Source organism: Rhinolophus sinicus, chromosome X (assembly GCF_036562045.2).
Source record: "Rhinolophus sinicus isolate RSC01 chromosome X, ASM3656204v1, whole genome shotgun sequence".
Classification (NCBI taxonomy): Eukaryota; Metazoa; Chordata; class Mammalia; order Chiroptera; family Rhinolophidae; genus Rhinolophus; species Rhinolophus sinicus.
The window spans coordinates 14,009,726-14,028,493 of record NC_133768.1 but is presented as its reverse complement, the minus strand read 5'-3'; the positions used below and the strand labels follow the sequence as shown (position 1 = coordinate 14,028,493).

General features: G+C 35.5%; 1 protein-coding gene across 2 annotated transcripts in view; it reads left to right on the top strand.

Moving 5' to 3' along the window:
* SCML2 (Scm polycomb group protein like 2) overlaps nt 1-18,768 on the top strand; it is a 71,550-nt gene that overhangs the window by 24,209 nt on the left and 28,573 nt on the right. For both annotated transcript variants that reach the window (XM_019755382.2, XM_074323703.1), the window contains 2 exons: nt 1,396-1,484; nt 5,034-5,277. In XM_019755382.2, the coding sequence (XP_019610941.1) occupies nt 1,396-1,484; nt 5,034-5,277 (333 nt within the window). The remainder of the gene's footprint in view (nt 1-1,395; nt 1,485-5,033; nt 5,278-18,768) is intronic.

Sequence of the window (18,768 nt, the reverse complement as noted above, 5' to 3'; positions counted from 1 at the left end):
TGTTTGACTTGAGGGATTTATAGAATTAAGAAAAATCATGGTACGTGATGTAATAGGGTAAGATGGGAGTTAAGAGAAAGGCATAAGGACCAGTGAATGATTCTTACGCAATATTCTAACCACAGTGTGGAAAATCCATGCTGTGGGTAACTATTAAATATCACTAATAATACTGATTTATTATAAGGGAGTATGTAACAAATCCTTCCCCCCATTTTTTCCTAGCAACAGTTATTTCTCTATTTAGATTAGGAGGTTTTGGTACAGGATTATTTTAGGATGACTTTCTGTCTGAACTTCTCTGCATGTTTTATCCTGTTGATGGACTTGTTGCCAGTGACCCATGCGCCTCCCGGTCTCAATGCAGGTATCCATCAGGGAGGAATGCCAACTTCTCTCCAATTTTGGCATCAAGGCAAGCGAGTGTTTCATGACACAAATTGCCCCAGAAAGCAGTAAAACTAGCAGACCCCTAATCCCTGCTACCCGTGCCAGGTGCTGTGGTATTCACCATTAATTGATAAGATTTCTACAAAAGATACCTGTTGAGTCTGTTTTGATAACCTCTGATACAAATTCTAAGAGAGGATCATGTCTAGTGTGTGTAAAGATTGCTAACGTGAGAGCTCTTTTTTTCTAACGTATTGTGTGAAAAATTTCAATCATGTAGGAAAGGTGAAATAATTTTACAGTGAACACCTGTATGTGTACCCACTACCTAGTTTCTACACTATCAGTTTATTACACTTGCTTTATCACTTATCTGTCCATCTGCCTATCAGTTCATCAGTCCATCTTATTTTTAAATGTATTTCAGAGTAAGTAATTGACATCAGTACATTTCCCCTAAATACTTTAGTATGCATATCATTAACCCGAGTTTAGTGTTGATTTACAATTTTTTTCTTTTGAGGTGAAATTTACATACAATGAAATGTACCATCATAAGTGTACACTTGCTGAGTTTGACAGAAAACTGTCTTTTTCTGAAAGGAAATACGGCAGGGGCTCTGAAGAAAAAGAGGGGCTGGAAGTCTTTCGCAGCCTTTGCCCTGCTTGAGTGGCTGTTGGTGGAAAATAGAAGCTCTCCTGGGTTCTGGCTTGGATCACCCCGAGCATTATGGCCCATTCCCAACATACATGTGGGTGAACTCCACCTAGTGGCTTCTCTAAAATAAGTTTCTACCTCCACTGTAGTATTGTTGCCAAGCTATACAGTGGGTACAATAGCACCGATTGGAGGGTGCAGCTGCTCTTCTTGCCCATTTCCTGAATTCGTCAATAACAAAGTCATTCTCTGGAGAAGAATGGTAATCAAAGCTATCTTAAAATACCAACTAGCTGTCGTATCACACGGAGGCTTTTTCATGATATTTGATTTATTTTATACAATAGGATACCAGATGAATACATCATCTTGGCCAATGTTTCTCATACGTACACTGAGCGGATGTGAAATGGCACCTGCAACATTCTTTAAGAAGGTAAGCAAGATGTTACCAAAAAGCTTCCCTCAACTGGGCTGTGGTTTCATTGTTTTAATGGGAATGTTTAAATACTTTGTCTTCTTTGACATGGAAAAGTAAAAATGCTTTTTAAATTACTGGATTGGCAAGTGTATTAGTCTGCTAGGGCTGCCATAACAATACCACAGACTGGATAGCTTAAGCAAAATAAATTTTATTTTTTTATTAAAAAAATTTTTTTTAAATTAAAGTTTATTGGGGCGACAATTGTTAGTAGTTACATAGATTTCAGGTGTACACTTCTGTAATACATCATCTATATCTCGCATTGTGTGTTCACCCCCAGAGTCAGTTCTCTTTCCATCACCATATATTAGACCCTGTTTACCCTCTTCTAGAGCCCCGCTCTCCCCTCCCCCTTTACCCTCTGGTAATCACTAAACTATTGTCTGTGTCTATGAGTTTTTATTCTTTCAGTTGTTTGTCTTGGTCTTTTGTTGCTTTTGGTTTATATACCACATATCAGTGAAATCATATGATTCTCTACTTTTTCTAACTTCGCTTAGCATTATGATCTCAAGATCCATCCATGTTGTCACAAATGGTCCTATTTCGTCTTTTCTTACCGCCGAATAGTATTCCATTGTGTGTATATACCACAACTTCTTTATCCATTCATCTATCGAAGGACATTTTGGTTGTTTCCATGTCTTGGCCACCGTAAATGCAAAGAACAAGACAAACTAGACAAGTGTCCATTGGATACCCTACAAAATCTTTACAACATTACTGATTACATTCCCCAAATTGATTTTCGTATCCCCGTGGCAATCTTGTGGTTATCTATTGTGCTTTCTAATCCCCTCACCTTTCCCCTTATCCCCACTCCCCCTTTCCATCTAGCAACCCTCAGTTTTTCCTCTATGTTAAAAAAGCATTCTTTACCAGCCACTTTCATAACAAAATCATTTTTTTCCCACAATAAAAGAGAATGATCCCTTGTTTATTTTAGCTATTGGCTTTTGTAAATTTTATCTGTGTGTTTAGGAACTGATGTTGACAAATCATATTCTTTAAAGACATATTTAAAAGCAACTAAAATTACTTGGATATAAATGCTGTATCATTTGATATATGGTTTGCTATAATGACATAATTATCAATGCCTTTTGTGGACAGCAGAGGGAACCATTTTGCCAATTATCTAAATCTGGAGGTAGCTTGTTCTGAGATGATAAAATCCTTTTATTTTCTATGTTATGCAAAAAGAGCAGTTCCTTTGATTTTTTTAATAAAGACTTGTTTTCTTCCAGAGCTCTGTTAATATTTATTTGTATGGCTATACTGATGTAAGTAAATTTGATAGACTGTTTAGGAAATTTAGAAGAATTAATAAACACTATGAAAATCTTCAGAGAATAAATTGCATTTTGTCTGTAATCACTTTTTGGTTTTTGTTACTTGCTAGCTAATAGTGGCTATTATTAGTTGATAGCATACTGTCACATTGGGATATATTTTAAAGTTATACATTTGAGTCTTAAAATTAGTTCAGTTTCTCTGCTATTCCTAATTCTGTTTTGTATCAGAAAAATGTATATTGCCATTTGAACTTCATTTGCTACAGAAAGTCTTGCTCTGTTATATGACAGTGTAAGGTCCTTGTCTTGAATGCTTTCTGCATTCTGTGAGCGTCCAGTGCAAATATATCAAATACCAAGGTTATCCTTTGTTAAATCTGCCCTACACCCTTTCCCCCCATATGTAATAACAGACAGTTAGTTGATCCTTAGCCACTTCATAAAGTGGCAGTATGTAACTCTGCTTCTTAACAGCTATTTAGTTATTAAATACTTTTGCTCTGCTGACTTTGAGGGTGGTTTTAAAGAAACAAATTAATATGTAATTAAAAGGCTTTTGAAGGCTAATTAAGGAACTTTCAGATTGCAAGGGTGTGAAGGATAACAGTGGAAAAGTATGAAATGATGAGATGGGTTTAAAGGGGGCATTTAAAAAAGGAACCAACCTACCAGATACGTTTTTAAAATTATATCGTGGTGAAAGAATTAGTTGTGAGCTTATTTACTGTTCTTCAAATGATTCCTTGGTTCATTCAGTTTTTTTTAAACAATATGCTTGCTGTTGGGTAGGTACTGTGCTGGAAATAACAATATGAATAAGATATACCTGCTTTTAAGAATCCTTGAATTCGTAGAAGAGTGAAGACATTACAACAGTAGTTTCACAATCGAAGGCAAGAGTGTCTCTGTTTGAAGTGGGCCTAGGAGTGAGCAGGAGTTGGTCAGAGACGCCTTACAGAGGCCAGGAGAGCTGGGCTTTGAAGTGGATGAGTTGGAGTTGGCCAGGCAGATGATGGGTTAGGGTGTTCCAAGGAGTTGGCTGCCTAGGTTTAAAATCTATAGTGTACTCTTAGGCACTTGTGCATCAGTTTTATCATCTGTAAAATGGGGATAATGATTGCACTGAGTTCACAGGGTATTGTGAGAATTAAATGAATATATAGAAAACATTTAAAACAGTGCCTGGTATATACTAACCAACTGAAGATTAGCTTTTAATGTTATTGTAGAGATCTAGGGGGTAGAATTGGCAGGTTGTGGTCTTTGAATGTGAGTATTAAGGGCAAAGGATGTCTCTAGGACAGTGGTTCTCAGCCTTGGATGCACGTTAGAATCACCTGGGGAATTAAAAGGTGCTGACCAGTTTAATAATTTCTCTGATGGTCTGGCCCTAAGGGTTCTAATGTTCAGTTGGGCTGAGAACCACTGGTCTAGGACTGTTTCCAGGCTTCTGACTTGGGTGACTGGGTTGCTGATGGTGCCATTTACTGGCATAAAAAGCAGCCTGCAAGAAAAGATATGGCTTTTAGTGTAGCACTTGGGCTTTCTAAGAATCCTGTTACCATTTGCTTGCTTGAACTTTTTGAAAGTGAGGAATACGTTTTTAATATTTGTTTCTGGATTGGATATCACAAGTGACCTCAGACTATATGACTTTCATGTTCTTGTGTCGCGTTTTATATTTTGAGTTTCTTTTTGGATAGTATATGCTACTGTTCCTTCTCTTTGGACTTAATCACCTTTTAACATACCCTATAATTTACATATTTACTGGTTTGTTTGACTCTCTCTTTCAAAATTTCTTGTTGATTGCTTCTCCTTCTTTTCTCTCCCCAGCCCCTAACTAGTATCACCACCGCCACTAGGATGTAAGCTCATACAGAGCAGGGATCTTTGATATTTTTGTTTACCAATGAATCCTAAATTCCTAGTACATAGTATATAATACATATTTCTTGAGTAAATGAATGAATGAATTACTGTCAGGCTGTTTTGTTTCCTTCCAGGTTATTGGCGCTGCTTCAGAGTAAGTAAGATATTGTAGAGCAGAATTTCAGAGAGCTCTGTGAGAACTGTTTTCTTCTTGTGTTGAATTGATAAACATGGAGTGCAATTTTTGGTTGCTAAAGGTTGTAAGAATACAATTGAGCAAATGCTTCTTAATACAGCTAAACAATGAAAACTTTTTTTTCAAATGTTTTGGTAGGAACCACCAAGGCCACCTCTAAATTATTTTAAAGTAGGAATGAAACTCGAAGCTATAGACAAAAAGAACCCATATCTGATCTGCCCTGCAACTATTGGAGATGTTAAAGGAGATGAAATTTATATCACATTCGATGGCTGGGGTGGAGTTTTTGATTATTGGTGCAAGTACTATTGTCGAGATATTTTCCCAGTTGGGTGGTGTCGTCTGACAGGAGATATATTACAACCACCAGGAACTCATGGTAAGATAATAAATACCTACATTTTCTTTTCTTTTATTGAAATTGGGGTGCTCAGCTTCCTTTATAGTTGATGCTCAATTTAAAATCACGTGGCATTCCATTGTTTATATCTAGAAGATCATTTTTAAAAGGTTGGACATAACTTACATGCATGTTTTTTTTTCCAATTAAAATTTATTGGGGTGACAATTGTTAGTAAAGTTACATAGATTTCAGGTGTTGCATGTTTTACATGGTTTGGGTCATTTTTTCAAGTTAAGTGGATATTTTGATAGTCTTAAGTAAAATCTGTAAAAATTTTGACTCTGGAAGCTATCATAGATTAGTGTGTTATTTTAGTAATGTGCTTATCAGTTGTAATGCTGTGCTTCGTAAGTTGAGTACTATGATTGTCTAGATATTTTCTTTCAGAGAAAAGTCCTCAAAATATTGGAGCTCCTTTGGGACTCTTCCAAGGCCTTAAACATACTGAACCTGGTCTTCTGCAGTGGATAACTGCTGAGATTTAAGGGGGGTCTAAGCTCAGAACCCAGCCACTGGCCTAACTTAAATATAAACTTATTTGTATAGTCAAAAGTAAACACATTTAAAATTTACCTCACTATATTTATCTATACCATAAAAAAGAAAGATGGGTATAGAAAATGAGTAGGTCAGGTGTGGAGGAGGGCAGTGGCTGGGTAAGAGCAGATGGCTGTATTACAGTTGTCCCCCCTTATCCGTAGGGGATACAGTCCAAGACCCCCAGTGAATGCCTGAAAGCGTGGATACTACTGAACCCTATATATACTATGTTTTTTCCTATACATACATATACTCGATGGCTTCTCTGAATTACCAGCATCACTACTCTTGCACTTTGGAGCCATTATTAAGTAAAATAAGGCTTATTTGAGCACAAGCAGCGCGATACCACGATACTTTGATACTTCGACAGGTGATCTGCTAACTGCGATGGCTACGAAGTGATTAACGGGCGGGTCGTATACAGTGTGGAGATGCTGGAAAGAGGGATGAGTCACGCCCCGCCCGGGTGGGATGGAGCCGGACAGCATGAGATTTCATCATGCTACTCAGAACGGCGTAGAATTGGAAACTTAGGAGTTTATTTCTGGCATTTTCCATGTCATATTTTTGAACTGTAGTTTATCACGGGTAAATGAAGCCATGGAAAGCAAAACCACAGATCAGGGGGGACTACTGTCTCTTGTAACTTCTGTGATTTGGGACTTGAGCACATCCCGTTGTACTACAGTGTTACATACCGTGACGTCCTTTTCATTAGGTACCTCTTTTAGGAAGCAGGTATTATTGATTGATTTTTGTAAAACTTAGTATGATATAGCTGTATGTGCATGTAAGGTAAATGAAGCATAGTTTCTGCCCTCAAGAAATTCACCTTTTTTAAAAAAAATTTTATTGGGGAATATTGGGGAACAGTGTGTTTTTCCAGGACCCATCAGCTCCATGTCAAGTCATTGTTTTCAATCTAGTTGTGGAGGGCGCAGCTCAGCTCCTGGTCATCACTTTTCAGTCTAGTTGGGGAGGGCACAGCTCACTGGCCCATGTGGGAATCGAACCAGCGACCTTGGTGTTATGAGCACTGCACTCAACCACTGAGTGAACCTGCCACTTGAAATTTGCCTTCTGATGGGAGAGGTATGAATGGAAGGATGGGCTTAGATATGATATGGAATTAGCAGTGCAAAAATAGAGATGTGTGCTAGGTATGAAGGTGGCCCAAGGACATCCAGTCTGTTTAGGCTGGAGGGAAAGGTGGTTGGGCTTCACCAAAAGACAAGTGATGTATTAAGCGAGCAGAAGGAATTTGCCAGGCAGAATGGTGGTAGGGTGGACACATCACAAAGGTTAAAATTGCAGTTTATCCTGAAAACTGATGAGTTCAGTGTGGGACACAGTGATTTTGGGATGTGTGGCCAAGAATGCTGTTCTCCAGTGTTTACTCTCCCTTTTTTCCCTGAGTAATACTATTTGGTCGCCTAACATAAAGACTGTATTTCTAGTCTCTAGCAGTTAGATATGGCCCTGAGACTAAGTCCCGGTCAATGGAGTGAAAGTACATGTAGTGTGTTCTACTTCCGGGAAGTACATTACGGAGAGATGAATGTGCTCTTCTCTTTTCCTTCTTCCTACTTCTATCCTGATTCTAGGAATGTGGTGTTTTTGGGTGGCGCTCCATTTGGACCATGAAATGGGGCCATATTGTAGGCATAGCGGAGTGGAGAGCAGAAAGGAGCCCGAGTCCCTGAGAACTTGTGGAGTGGAATTTTCATACTAGCCTGTCACAGACGGTTGAGAGAAATAAACTTTTATATAAGCCACGATTCTTTTAGGTTTTTCTGTTACTGTTGGCTGAACTTAATCCTCCTACCTGATTCAGGGTAACTTTAGGCCATCCAGGTGGACATGTCCATTGGATAGCTGCACGTGCAGGTATGGAGCCTAAAAGAGAGAGGTCTTCGTTGACAAAGCAAGTTTGAGAGGCGTCATGTTCATTTAAACAAATACTCTTTGTGTCGGGGATTATAGGTGCCGGTAGCGGGTGGGTAGGCAGCTTGTATATCCTATTGATAGCAGTAAGTGGTGGAAGTTTGGGGTGTGGTTTTCATTGTTCATGTGTAACAGGTGGAGGTAGAAGAGGACCAATGACAGCCTTGTAGGTCAACATTTAAAATAATAATTTTCACGCTTCACCTGGGGGAGCTTGTTACAAGGCTGACCCCCTGGTGCTCACATCCATGGGTTCTGAATCGATAGGTCCAGAGTGGGGCTCAGGTGTTTCCATGACATGGTTTGAGGCCCAAACTTTGAGAAACACAAAAATCGGGGTGGGGGGGTAGAAGATAGAAGTCAATTTAGGACACTGAGAAAAAGTATACATAAATGTAGGAGAGTCACGAGTTTGGTTCCCCCAACAACAGGAGAGGAACGATTTTAAGGAATAAACACCACCAAATGCAGCATAAAAGTCAACATGAGAGCTCACTAGTGGTCTTAAATAAATGCGTGGTTACTAGACTTCTTTGAAAAGCCAGATTTCAGAGAGTTGAGTAAATGGGAGATGCAATGTGTTTAAAAAAAATGTGGCTTCACCAATACTTTCTGAGATCCGCTTCCTTTGTCCTTTACTTCAAGAGACATTTCACCAGTTAAAGTGAAATTTAGAAACTTGGCGTTGATTTACGTCCCTTTACCCTGCACCATTTATGATATAATTATCTTCAATATTTCCTCTACGTTCATTGAGAACAATAGCATTTAGACAGTGTTATATTTGATTCGGCCATTAAACATAACTTAGAAAACTCAAGAAAAGGAAAGACTATTGTATATACCTCCATTTTTGCCCTTTCGGTTCTTTCCTAATTTTCAAGGAGTCCTTCTTTTATCATTTTCTTTCTATTCAGAGAACATTTTGTAGTCATTCTTTTAGGGTAGGACGGCTGGCAACAAATTCTTAGTGTCCCTTCATCCAAGAAAAACGTGTTTATTTTTCCATAATTCCCCATAATTCTTGAGAGATTGTTGCTAGATATAGAATTCTAGGTTGACAGTTATTAGGTTGATGCAAAAGTAATTGCAGTTTTTGCAATTTTTAACCTTTTAAACCAGTTATTTTTGCACCAAGCTAATATTTTCTTTCAGCCCTTGAAAAATAATGTATAACTTCTTTCTTGCTCCCATGGTTTCTGATGAGAAGTTTGCTGTTATTTGAATTGTTTTTTCCCCTGTAGTTTGCATTACGATTCTGGGTTTGTGTTTCTTTGTACTTCCGGTGTTTACTTTATACTTTAATTGCTGCAGTGTGTACAAGTTTTGAATTATTATAACTTCCTGTTGAGTTGAACCTTTTGTAGTAACTCTCTTTATGGTAACTTTAAAAATATATCTTAAAGTCTACTGTATTTTACATGAATGTAGCTATACCAGTTTTTGTTTGGTTGGTGTTCTTGTTCTCTCTCTCTCTGTCTAATGTTCAGCCTTTGTCTATCCTTATATAAATAGATGCATGTCTTGCACACAGTTGGATTTTGATTTTTTGTCCGATCAGTCTGTCTGTCTTAACTGGAGCTTTAATCTTTTTGTATTATGGTTACAGTTATATTTAGTTTTCAGTATGCCACCTTATTTTGTGTTTTTTATTTGTCCTGCCTTTTCTGTTTTATTTTCCTTTTCTGGCCCTTTTTGAATTTTTAAAATTTTTTTTTATATTGGGAAACAGTGTGTTTCTCTAGGGCTCATCAACTTCAAGTCGTTGTCCTCTAATCTAGTTGTGGAGGACGCAGCTCAGTTCCAAGTCCAGTCACCGTTTTCAATCTTAGTTGCAGGGGTCGCAACCCACCATCCCATGTGGGAATTGAACTGGCAACCTTGTTGTTGAGAGCTCGTGCTCTAACCAACTGAGCTATCCGGCTGCCCCACCGGCAGCTTAGCGGCAGCTTGTTGTTTTCAGTCTAGTTGTGGAGGGCGCAGCCCACTGGCTCATGTGGGAATCGAACTGGCAACCCTGTTGTTCAGAGCTCACACTCTAACCAACTGAGCCATCTGGCCACCTCGATTTTTTTTTTCTCATTCCATTTTCCCCCTCTTCTTGTTTAGAAGTTATATACTATATTTTCTGTCATTTTAATATGCTAGGAATTTTAACATGCTTTCTTAACTTAATGGAAGTCTGAAATTAATCAATACCTTTATTTTGCAATTAGACAATAAAAGGAACTTAGAATACTCTGCCCATCTACTGCCTTACAATTCATGTTGTTACTGTTATATATTTTAATTAATTACATGATATCTTTTGGTAGTCTGAAAAGCTATTGTTGTTTATATAGTCAGTATTTGTTGAGATTCATCAACATAGTCAGCATATTTTTTACTCTTTATTCCTTCTAGGCATCTCAAACCTTTCATCTGGGATTAATTTTCTTCTGTCTGAGGTAGATCCTTCAGACTTTCCTTTAGTGTGGGTCTGCTAGTGGCACACTCTTTCAGTTTATGTGCATCTGAGTATGTCATTATTTTAAGTCCTTCCTGGAAAGCCATTTTCTCTGGGTATTGAATTCTAGGTTGACAGCTATTTTCTTGCAGTGCATTGAATATGTTCTTTTGCCTTTTGGTTTCCATTGCTGTTGAGAATTCAACTGTCAGTCTAACTATTTTTTCTCCAAGTATAATCTGTCAAGTTTTTCCCTCCCACTACTCTAATTTTTTATGTCATCTTTGATATTTTGCAGTTTCATTCTGATACTTCTGGGTGTGGGTTTCTTTGAATCTTGATATCTTAGCAAAACCACACATACACAAATATGTTTGTGTACTTTCAATGTGAAAATTTTTTAATGTTTGGTAATATGTTTTACTGTTTTATTATTATTAAGGATTTCAAATGGCACGAGTAATTTGATGTTGTAAAATGCTTTCATGACTACTTTTTTAATATAAATAATCCAAACCATGTTAAAGTAGAATTTGTAAGCGGAGGAGTAGAAACAAAGATGTTCCCACTGGTACCATATTCTGTTTTGTAAAGATTCACAGAAGGTCTCAGAAGAACTTGAGGATTTAGCGGGAAGTATAGTTAAAAATTGTTAGTTGATACCCACCCAAAGATATTACATATATGATTCATTTTGATTTTTTGCTTTTAAATTACAGATAGATTAATAGTGTTAGTACTGTACTTACACAAGGCGAAATAGTCTTTTTGAGTAGAGAAAACATTTACTTTAGTCAATACATCATTTATTAAATGGCAGCTATTATAGAAAAGTATCATTTCTTAGATATGTGATACATTCTTGAAAGTAAAATATTGTAAAATTGTTTTTCATTATTAATGTAAAAACTTTTCTCTAATAGAAAATGTAGTAAGTGCTCAGAGCAAAAAAATGAGAAAAGCATGCAGAGATAACCATGGCAACCAGTTTGATCATTAGTTGCTTTCGTACTGCTTTTTTCTTTTTGTCTTACATCTTTAGAATACACACATGGCCAAATCAATATAGAAATGTTGAAATAAGTTATGGTATAGTTATTGTTTAGAATAATACAGAACAATTTAGAAAAATGGAAGTGTTCCTATTTACTAGGAAAGAAAGCTCTCCAAGATAATATTAAGTGAAAAAAACCACAATCCCTCCAAATACAGAGTATACCATTAAGTCAAAACAAATATGTATTTCTATATGTAACTATAGATATAGTATGTATATAAATACATAGGAAACATCTGAAAGGCCATATATTGAATCTATACTAGTGATTATTTCTGGAAAGGGGTGTAGGGTGATGAAGGAAATGGTAAGGGGAACTTTTGTTTTTATCTGTGGTTTTTTCCTAAAAACAAGAATAATTGCATTTTACATTTGTACTTTAAAATTAATTAACAGTTTTTTAAAAAGTTTGTTGGGGTGACAATTGTTAGTAAAATTACATAGATTTCAGGTGTACAAGTCTGTATTACATCATCTATAAATCCCATTGTGAGTTTACCACCCAGAGTCAGTTCTCCTTCCATCACCATATATTTGGTCCCCTTTACCCTCATCTCCCACCCATCTCCCCCCTTACCCTCTGGTAACCACTAAACTATAGTCTGTGTCTATGTGTTTTTGTTTCTCATTTGTTTGTCTTGTTCTTTTGTTGTTTTTGGTTTATATACCACATATCAGTGAAATCATATGGTTCTTTGCTTTTTCTGTCTGACTTATTTCGCTTAGCATTATAATCTCAAGATCCATCCATGTATACAGATTTAATGCAATCCCCATCAAAATCCCAATGGCATTTTTTAAAGAAATAGAACCAAAAGTGATCAGATTTGCTTGGAACCATAATTAACAATTTTAGTTTGAAAAGGGATTATCCTGCATATTCTACTTTCTTGCTTTCATTTTCATAATATTTTGTGACTGTATTCCCACGTAAAATATCCCTATGAATTCAGTTTTATTTGTATGTGTATTCCACGACATGGCTATGCCATAATTTATTTAACCAAACTTCTATTGTGTTTGACATTTAGAACATTTCTAGATTCATGTTATTAAACTCGTTGATAGGATGAATATATATTTGCGCACCTCTCTAGTTCCATAGGATAAGTTTGCTGAGTCAGGGGGTATGTTTCTAAGGCTGACAAATTGTCTTTCAGAAAGGTATATCCATTTCCACTCCCCTCAGAGGTGGGTAGAAGTGTTTTTTTTCCTTCTCTGGTCAACTTTGGGTATTATCTTGTTTTTGCTAATTTAAAACATTTTTAAAATTTCATTTTCTAGATTACTAGTGAGGTTAAATCTTTTTCTTTCCATGTATTTTGGCCATTAATATTCCTTTATAGTTTTCTTGCTAATTACCTTTTCCTACTTTTTTCTTAGAATGTTCCTTTCCTTGTTGACTTGAATGCTTTATTTATTGCACATATCAACCTTTTGTCATAAAAATAAAAAAATATTCTCAGTCATTTGCTTTTTAATGTCATTAAAATCGTACAGAAATATTTATTGACTTGAATATTAAACAATTTAAGGGCCTTAGAGTTAGATAATTTCAAAAGGTACACATAATATTAAATTAATTGAACTTCATAAAATTTTTAAAATCTATTTTTATTAATTTTGAATATTTCTTAAAACACTGAAAATGTTTTTTAACCTTTATATAATTGCTTTTTCAATTTTTAAAAAAGGATAGATCACTTAAAACTTTTTCAAATAATTAATGACCAAAGAGAATTCACTTGCATGGTTTCTTAAAGAAATGTAGTGAGGCATCATGAATGCTACTTGATTTGACTTTAGATTAAAAAACTACTTATTAAGCTTTACTGGTTTTCTGTTCATGAATAGTAATAAAGTTTAATTTACTTTAAAATTTTTTCTAACAAAAAATTCCCCTTATGTTAACACTACTATAATCAGAAACAGCCAAGTTTTTATCATGCTTATTTTATCATTGGTAGAAAAATACACTGAGAAACGTACCTTGGATAGAAAATTCAACAAGCTGTGCAGCTTTTTTTTCTCTTGTTTATTTAGGTTTTCCTTTCTTGGTTCTTGTTAGGACCCTACAATCTTTCAAAGCCCTTTGCTTTTGGTTGGTGCTGTCATAGCTCATCAGATTTATTCTGGAGACCTATACAGGGTGTCTGGTGAGAAAGAGAGCAGTATTGCTCTGTCCTTGGCAACTTACTGAAGGCTGAGTCAAGTAAACTAAAACCAGGTCCATTGTAAGTTTTCTTCTTGAATTTATTTGATCTTACTGTTTTCTGTTTCGACTTGTCCCCTGAGCCCCCTTGTATCTTTTATCTTAGTTGTCTCTAAAACAATGATAGATATTTAGGAATGCCCTGTAAGCTATTGGTTTCTTCGCATTATTGCCCTTCTTTTGTCTCCAGCATATACAGTTGTAGGAATTTATAGCCAGTCATCTCATTAAAGTCCAAATATTTAATACATGAAGGAGCAAGAATTAGAATCCAGCAACTTAGAACCAGAACTGGGATTACCATTATTTTAAAGGCTATATGTGATATTTAAAAAATACGTTTTCTTTTTCCTGTCCTTATTTGGGAAAGTTTACAAACAAATGAGTTACTATTTTGTTTTCTATAATTTTATTTATGAATACAGTAAATGTAGGATGCTTTTTTGTCTTTTGAGAAATTGGAGCGGTTCAGAAGCAGAGGGTTCTTTTAAAAATTTGCCCCAGTATTAATTTTTTCGAATATTGTGGGATATTAAAAATGTTTTTAGTAAATTGCTACATCGTAAACCATTATGCTTGGTTTTAAAGGTACTTAAATGCTTTTGTTTTATTTTTTAGGGGAGGGAGAACTGGAATTTTTCTTTTTTTTAAAGTATATAAATGGAGTTGGTATACAATTTTATATTGGTTATATTAGCTTCAGGAGTACAATATAGTGATTTGACTTTTTATACCTTGCAATGTGATCACCCCACTAATTCTAGTAATCATCTATTACCGTGCAAACTTATCACAATATTATTGACTATATTCCCCTTCCCCTTTTCACTCATGCTCCCCATTCCCTCCTTTTAACCATCCATTGATCTCTGTTTTTATGAGTCTGTTTTTGTTGTTAGATTCAACATGTAAGTGAAACCATATGGTATTTGCCTTTGTCTGCCTGACTTAGTTCACTTAGCATAATACCCTCTAGGTCCATCCATGTTATCACGAATAGTAAGATTTCATTCTTTTTTATGGCTGAGTAATATTCCATTGTATATACTATATATACCATATCTTTATCCATTCATCTGTTGATGGACACCACCTAGGTTACTTCCATATCTTGACTATTGTAAATAATTCTGCAATTAACATAGGGGTGCAGATATATTTTCAAATTACTGTTTTCATTTTCTTTGGATAAATACCCAGAAGTGGAATTGCTACGTCCTATAGTATATCCATTTTTTGCTTTTTGTGGAATCTCCATACTGTTTTCCATAGAGGCTGCACCAGTTTGCAGTCCCACAAACAGTGCACAAGGGGTCCCTTTTCTCCACAGCCTTGTCCCAACACATGTTGTTTGTTGACTTTTTGATAATAGCCATTCTGACTGTTTCGAGGTGGTAGGTATCTCATTGTGGTTTTGATTTCTATTTCCCTGATGATTAGTGATGTTGAGCATCTTTTCATGTGTCTGTTGGCCATCTGTATGTCTTCGTTGGAAAAATGTCTTTTCTTGTCTGCTGCCCATTTTTTGATTGGATTGTTTATTTTTGTTACTGAGTTGTATGCGCTTCCTATATATTTTGGATATCAACCCTTTGTTGGATGTGACATTTGCAAATACATTCTCCTAATCAGTGGGTTGCCTTTTTGTTTTGTTGAAGGTTTCCTTTGCTATGCAGAAGATTTTTAAAGACATGATACAGTCCCATGTCTTTATTTTTGCTTTTGTGTTCCTTGTTCAAAGGGACATGTCCAAAAGATATTACTTAGACTGATGTCAGATACTTTACTTTCTATGTTTTCTTCTAGGAGTTTTATGGTTTCCGGCCTTACATTTAAGTCCTTAACTTAATTTGAGTTTATTTTTGTATATGGTGTAAGAAGGTGGTCCAGTTTCTTATTTTTGCATGTATCGGTTCAGTTTTTCCAACACCATTTGTGGACGAGACTGTCGTTACTGCAGTGTATATTTTTACCTCAAAAGGTACTTAAATACTTTTAAAGTTAACTATATAAATTAAACTTTGAACTTACTGATTTTATTTAACTTAGCTTCAGATTTATGTATCATTGATTGTAAATTAATGACTCACACTGGCGTGAAGTGTCTGTCATCTTGTAGCCTAATTCTTTAAGCAATTGTGACTGTACAGACCAGGAAGGAGGGCAGCAAACTTCCAGATGCTTTGAATATAAAGTTGCAGAATCCCAAGGGTATAAGAGGAATTCTTTGGGTCCAAAGAGAACTGTGGAGGAGGGGAAAACCTAGAATCAGGAAGGTATAGCCAAGCATTCCTGTCTAGTGGCACCACAGGCTATCAGTGACCATCTGAACTCTTTTCTTGATAAAATCCTTCATTTTATTGGGTTCCTCACTCCCCCCTCCACTTTTCCTCTCACAGAAACAGCTTTAATTTACAAGTGAAACTCAGTGGTAACATGGCATTTTCTTCACAACTTTGTAAAACATTTCTGATAATATTTGATAGAACTGGCATATTAGATTTTCTTTGTTGCTAATTCAGACATAAATTGTGTGAATAAGAATTTTCTTCTTAGGATTAGGGTAAAAAAATTTAAATAGATTTTAAATGCAATTATATTGTGTGCTGTTAACTTCTTTGCGGGTTTATGTTATGTTATGCATGCGTGTGCACGTGCATATAGTTTATTTTTTCTTAATTAAAATTCTAAGGTAGCGGGTTTTAAAATCTGAACTTTTGATCTTTTTAAAAAAATGCAACTAGTCAATTTATATAGTAGTATTATTTTGTAAAACCCTTCCTATATAACATATTCCTTTTGAACTGTTTTAAAATTAGTCTTGAGAAGTATTTCAAAGCTTCCATTAAGTAAGAAGTAGCTCTACTCCCCACCCCACTGCATTCTCATTTAAAAAAAACAAAACAACAAACCAGAAATTATGTCTGCTTTTGCTCTTTGTTCAGAGGTGTGCAGAGGAATATGTGGTTTCTGTAACTTGTGCTTCCCCTCTCTAAATTTTGAAATTAAGATTTTAGTTTTTAGGACATGTCTTTACCAACTTTTTCCCTTTTTTTGTACAACTGTGTATGTTCAGTAAAAACCACATAAAGCAGCACTTTTTCTTTCTCTCTTTTATAGTGGGTCAGAAGTAACAGAGGTACATGTAATGAAGGCTGTAAAAAGTTAAAGGTGTGTCAGTCCCATCAGAAAGCTTCTGAATAAACACTCAAGTATTTGTTTAGATTTTTGCCCTTGATGTAGCTTATAATAATATACAGACTGCTAAGCATATTTACTACTTTTCTTGTTTGGTATAAGTGAAATAGTTAGAAATGCTATCAACCCAAATTACTCACTCAAAGCCATGAAATTTAAAAGAGCTGATATTTTCTTTTTCATATGATCAGCTTGGAACACATGTTTTGCTTGTGAAATGAGACAGCTATTATAATGCAATGAAGTATCTTAAAAACAAAACAAATGTCCTTTCTCTGTTTTAAGTATTTCAGCTAAATACTGTGATTATTGCGAGCAGAGCCTGGAACTTCTTTCTTATTTCTGTTGTGTGATATATTTTAACACGTCCTCTTGAGACTATTAAAATGTCTTGGTTTTTAGGACATGTGGTCCAGCGGGGATAACTTTGTCTACATACGCAATGGGTTGGCAGTTAGATTTTGCATGTCTTGTCATTTCTTTCCAGAGTCTCTGACCCAGGTTAACCTTTGGTTCTTCTCTGAAGGCAGGAGTGAAGGAAGTTTGAACAGGTGACTGATGATCACTGTCTATACAGCCCACAGACAATATGTGAATTACTTTCGCAGTCCTTAGTCCCCTCCTCCAACCCCCACCCCCTTAAACCAACAAATGCAAATAGCTTCATCCCCATTTGCTAGAAATTCTGGCTTGCTTGGGCAACATGGGCTTTGTTGTTAGCGCTTTCTTCAGAAAGGCAGTTTTATTCCTGGTAAAGGAGAAAGGCTATCGAGTGGAATCACCTTAATGGTAAATGCAGCAACAACTTGTTTCTCGGGAATATTTTGAAAGGTAAGAATTACCCCCAAAGTTCCTTTATGTTGTAGTTGAAGTGTGGTTAAAGAAATTCATTGTCTGCTTTGTTAGCTTTTGTATACTAAACATCCCAGTTCATTTCTGTTATCTCAAAAATCCTGTTTTGTTCTAAATATTACATACTGAAATTGTTGGCACTGTTATTTGATTAGTCACCTCTAAAAATTGTTTTATGATAGAAGGGAGAAGTCAGTCTTTGGTTATTTCCACCATAAAAAATGGTTTAAAATAATTAAAAAAACCCAGCCCTATTAGAAGTCAAACTTGATCATTTAAATGTCCAGTTTGAAATGAAAAGTGTTGCAAAATTATTTTCTGTAGTTTTGAGAAATATAATTTTCACCGATATTACATGAGGGTTATTAAATGTATTTTTATGATATAGAAATGTGGATAACATTTTACTAATTAAATATTGTATCAATACATTTAATGTATTTTGTGGAAATTATAGCAGTGACTGCTATGATTTTTAAAAACAGCATAATGGAAGTCACTCCACAGAAGTCAGTCAATAAGAAAAAATGCTATGGTTTAAAAATTGAATGGCCTTTAAAAGCTCAGTATTGTAAGATGAATTATGAATTGACTTGAAACAACTGAAGTTGTTTCTTTTTTTGTGAACTTTCTTCCGAAAATATTACAAATTTTGGAAATGGTCATCTTCTTTAACAATATCATTGTGACCAAAATCTTGGTTCTTTTGAAGTGAGCACCTATGAGTAGGGATTGTGAAACAAATGGTCTTCATGGAAGCACCCCCATGAAGCTGAAAGGAGTTGTGTACCAAGCATCTATGATTCGCAAGTAGAAAACAAATACATTTTAAAAGCAACACTCTTAAATTTAAGCCCTTCTAAATTCTAATTGTGATTTCTATAATAGCTTGTTTTTTGCATTTTTATGATTTCTTTTCTAGGTTATTTATGAGATATTATGTAACAGGGTAGGAAAACCATGTAAGTTCTACTAAATTAGATTTTTAAATTTTAATTTAGCATGCGTGCCAAAGAAAAAGGCACTGTCATTTAGGTATGGAGATAAACAACTTCAACTGGACTTTTGTATTTTAAGTTACAGAGCTATCCTTTTTCCTTTCAATTGTGTTTGGGACAGTAGGAAAGTGAGAAATAGAGTGAAAAAGCAGTATTGTAGAGAAGTCTTTGAGTGATGATAAAAGGAAGAATGATGAGCAGAGAACTGTGAGAGGCA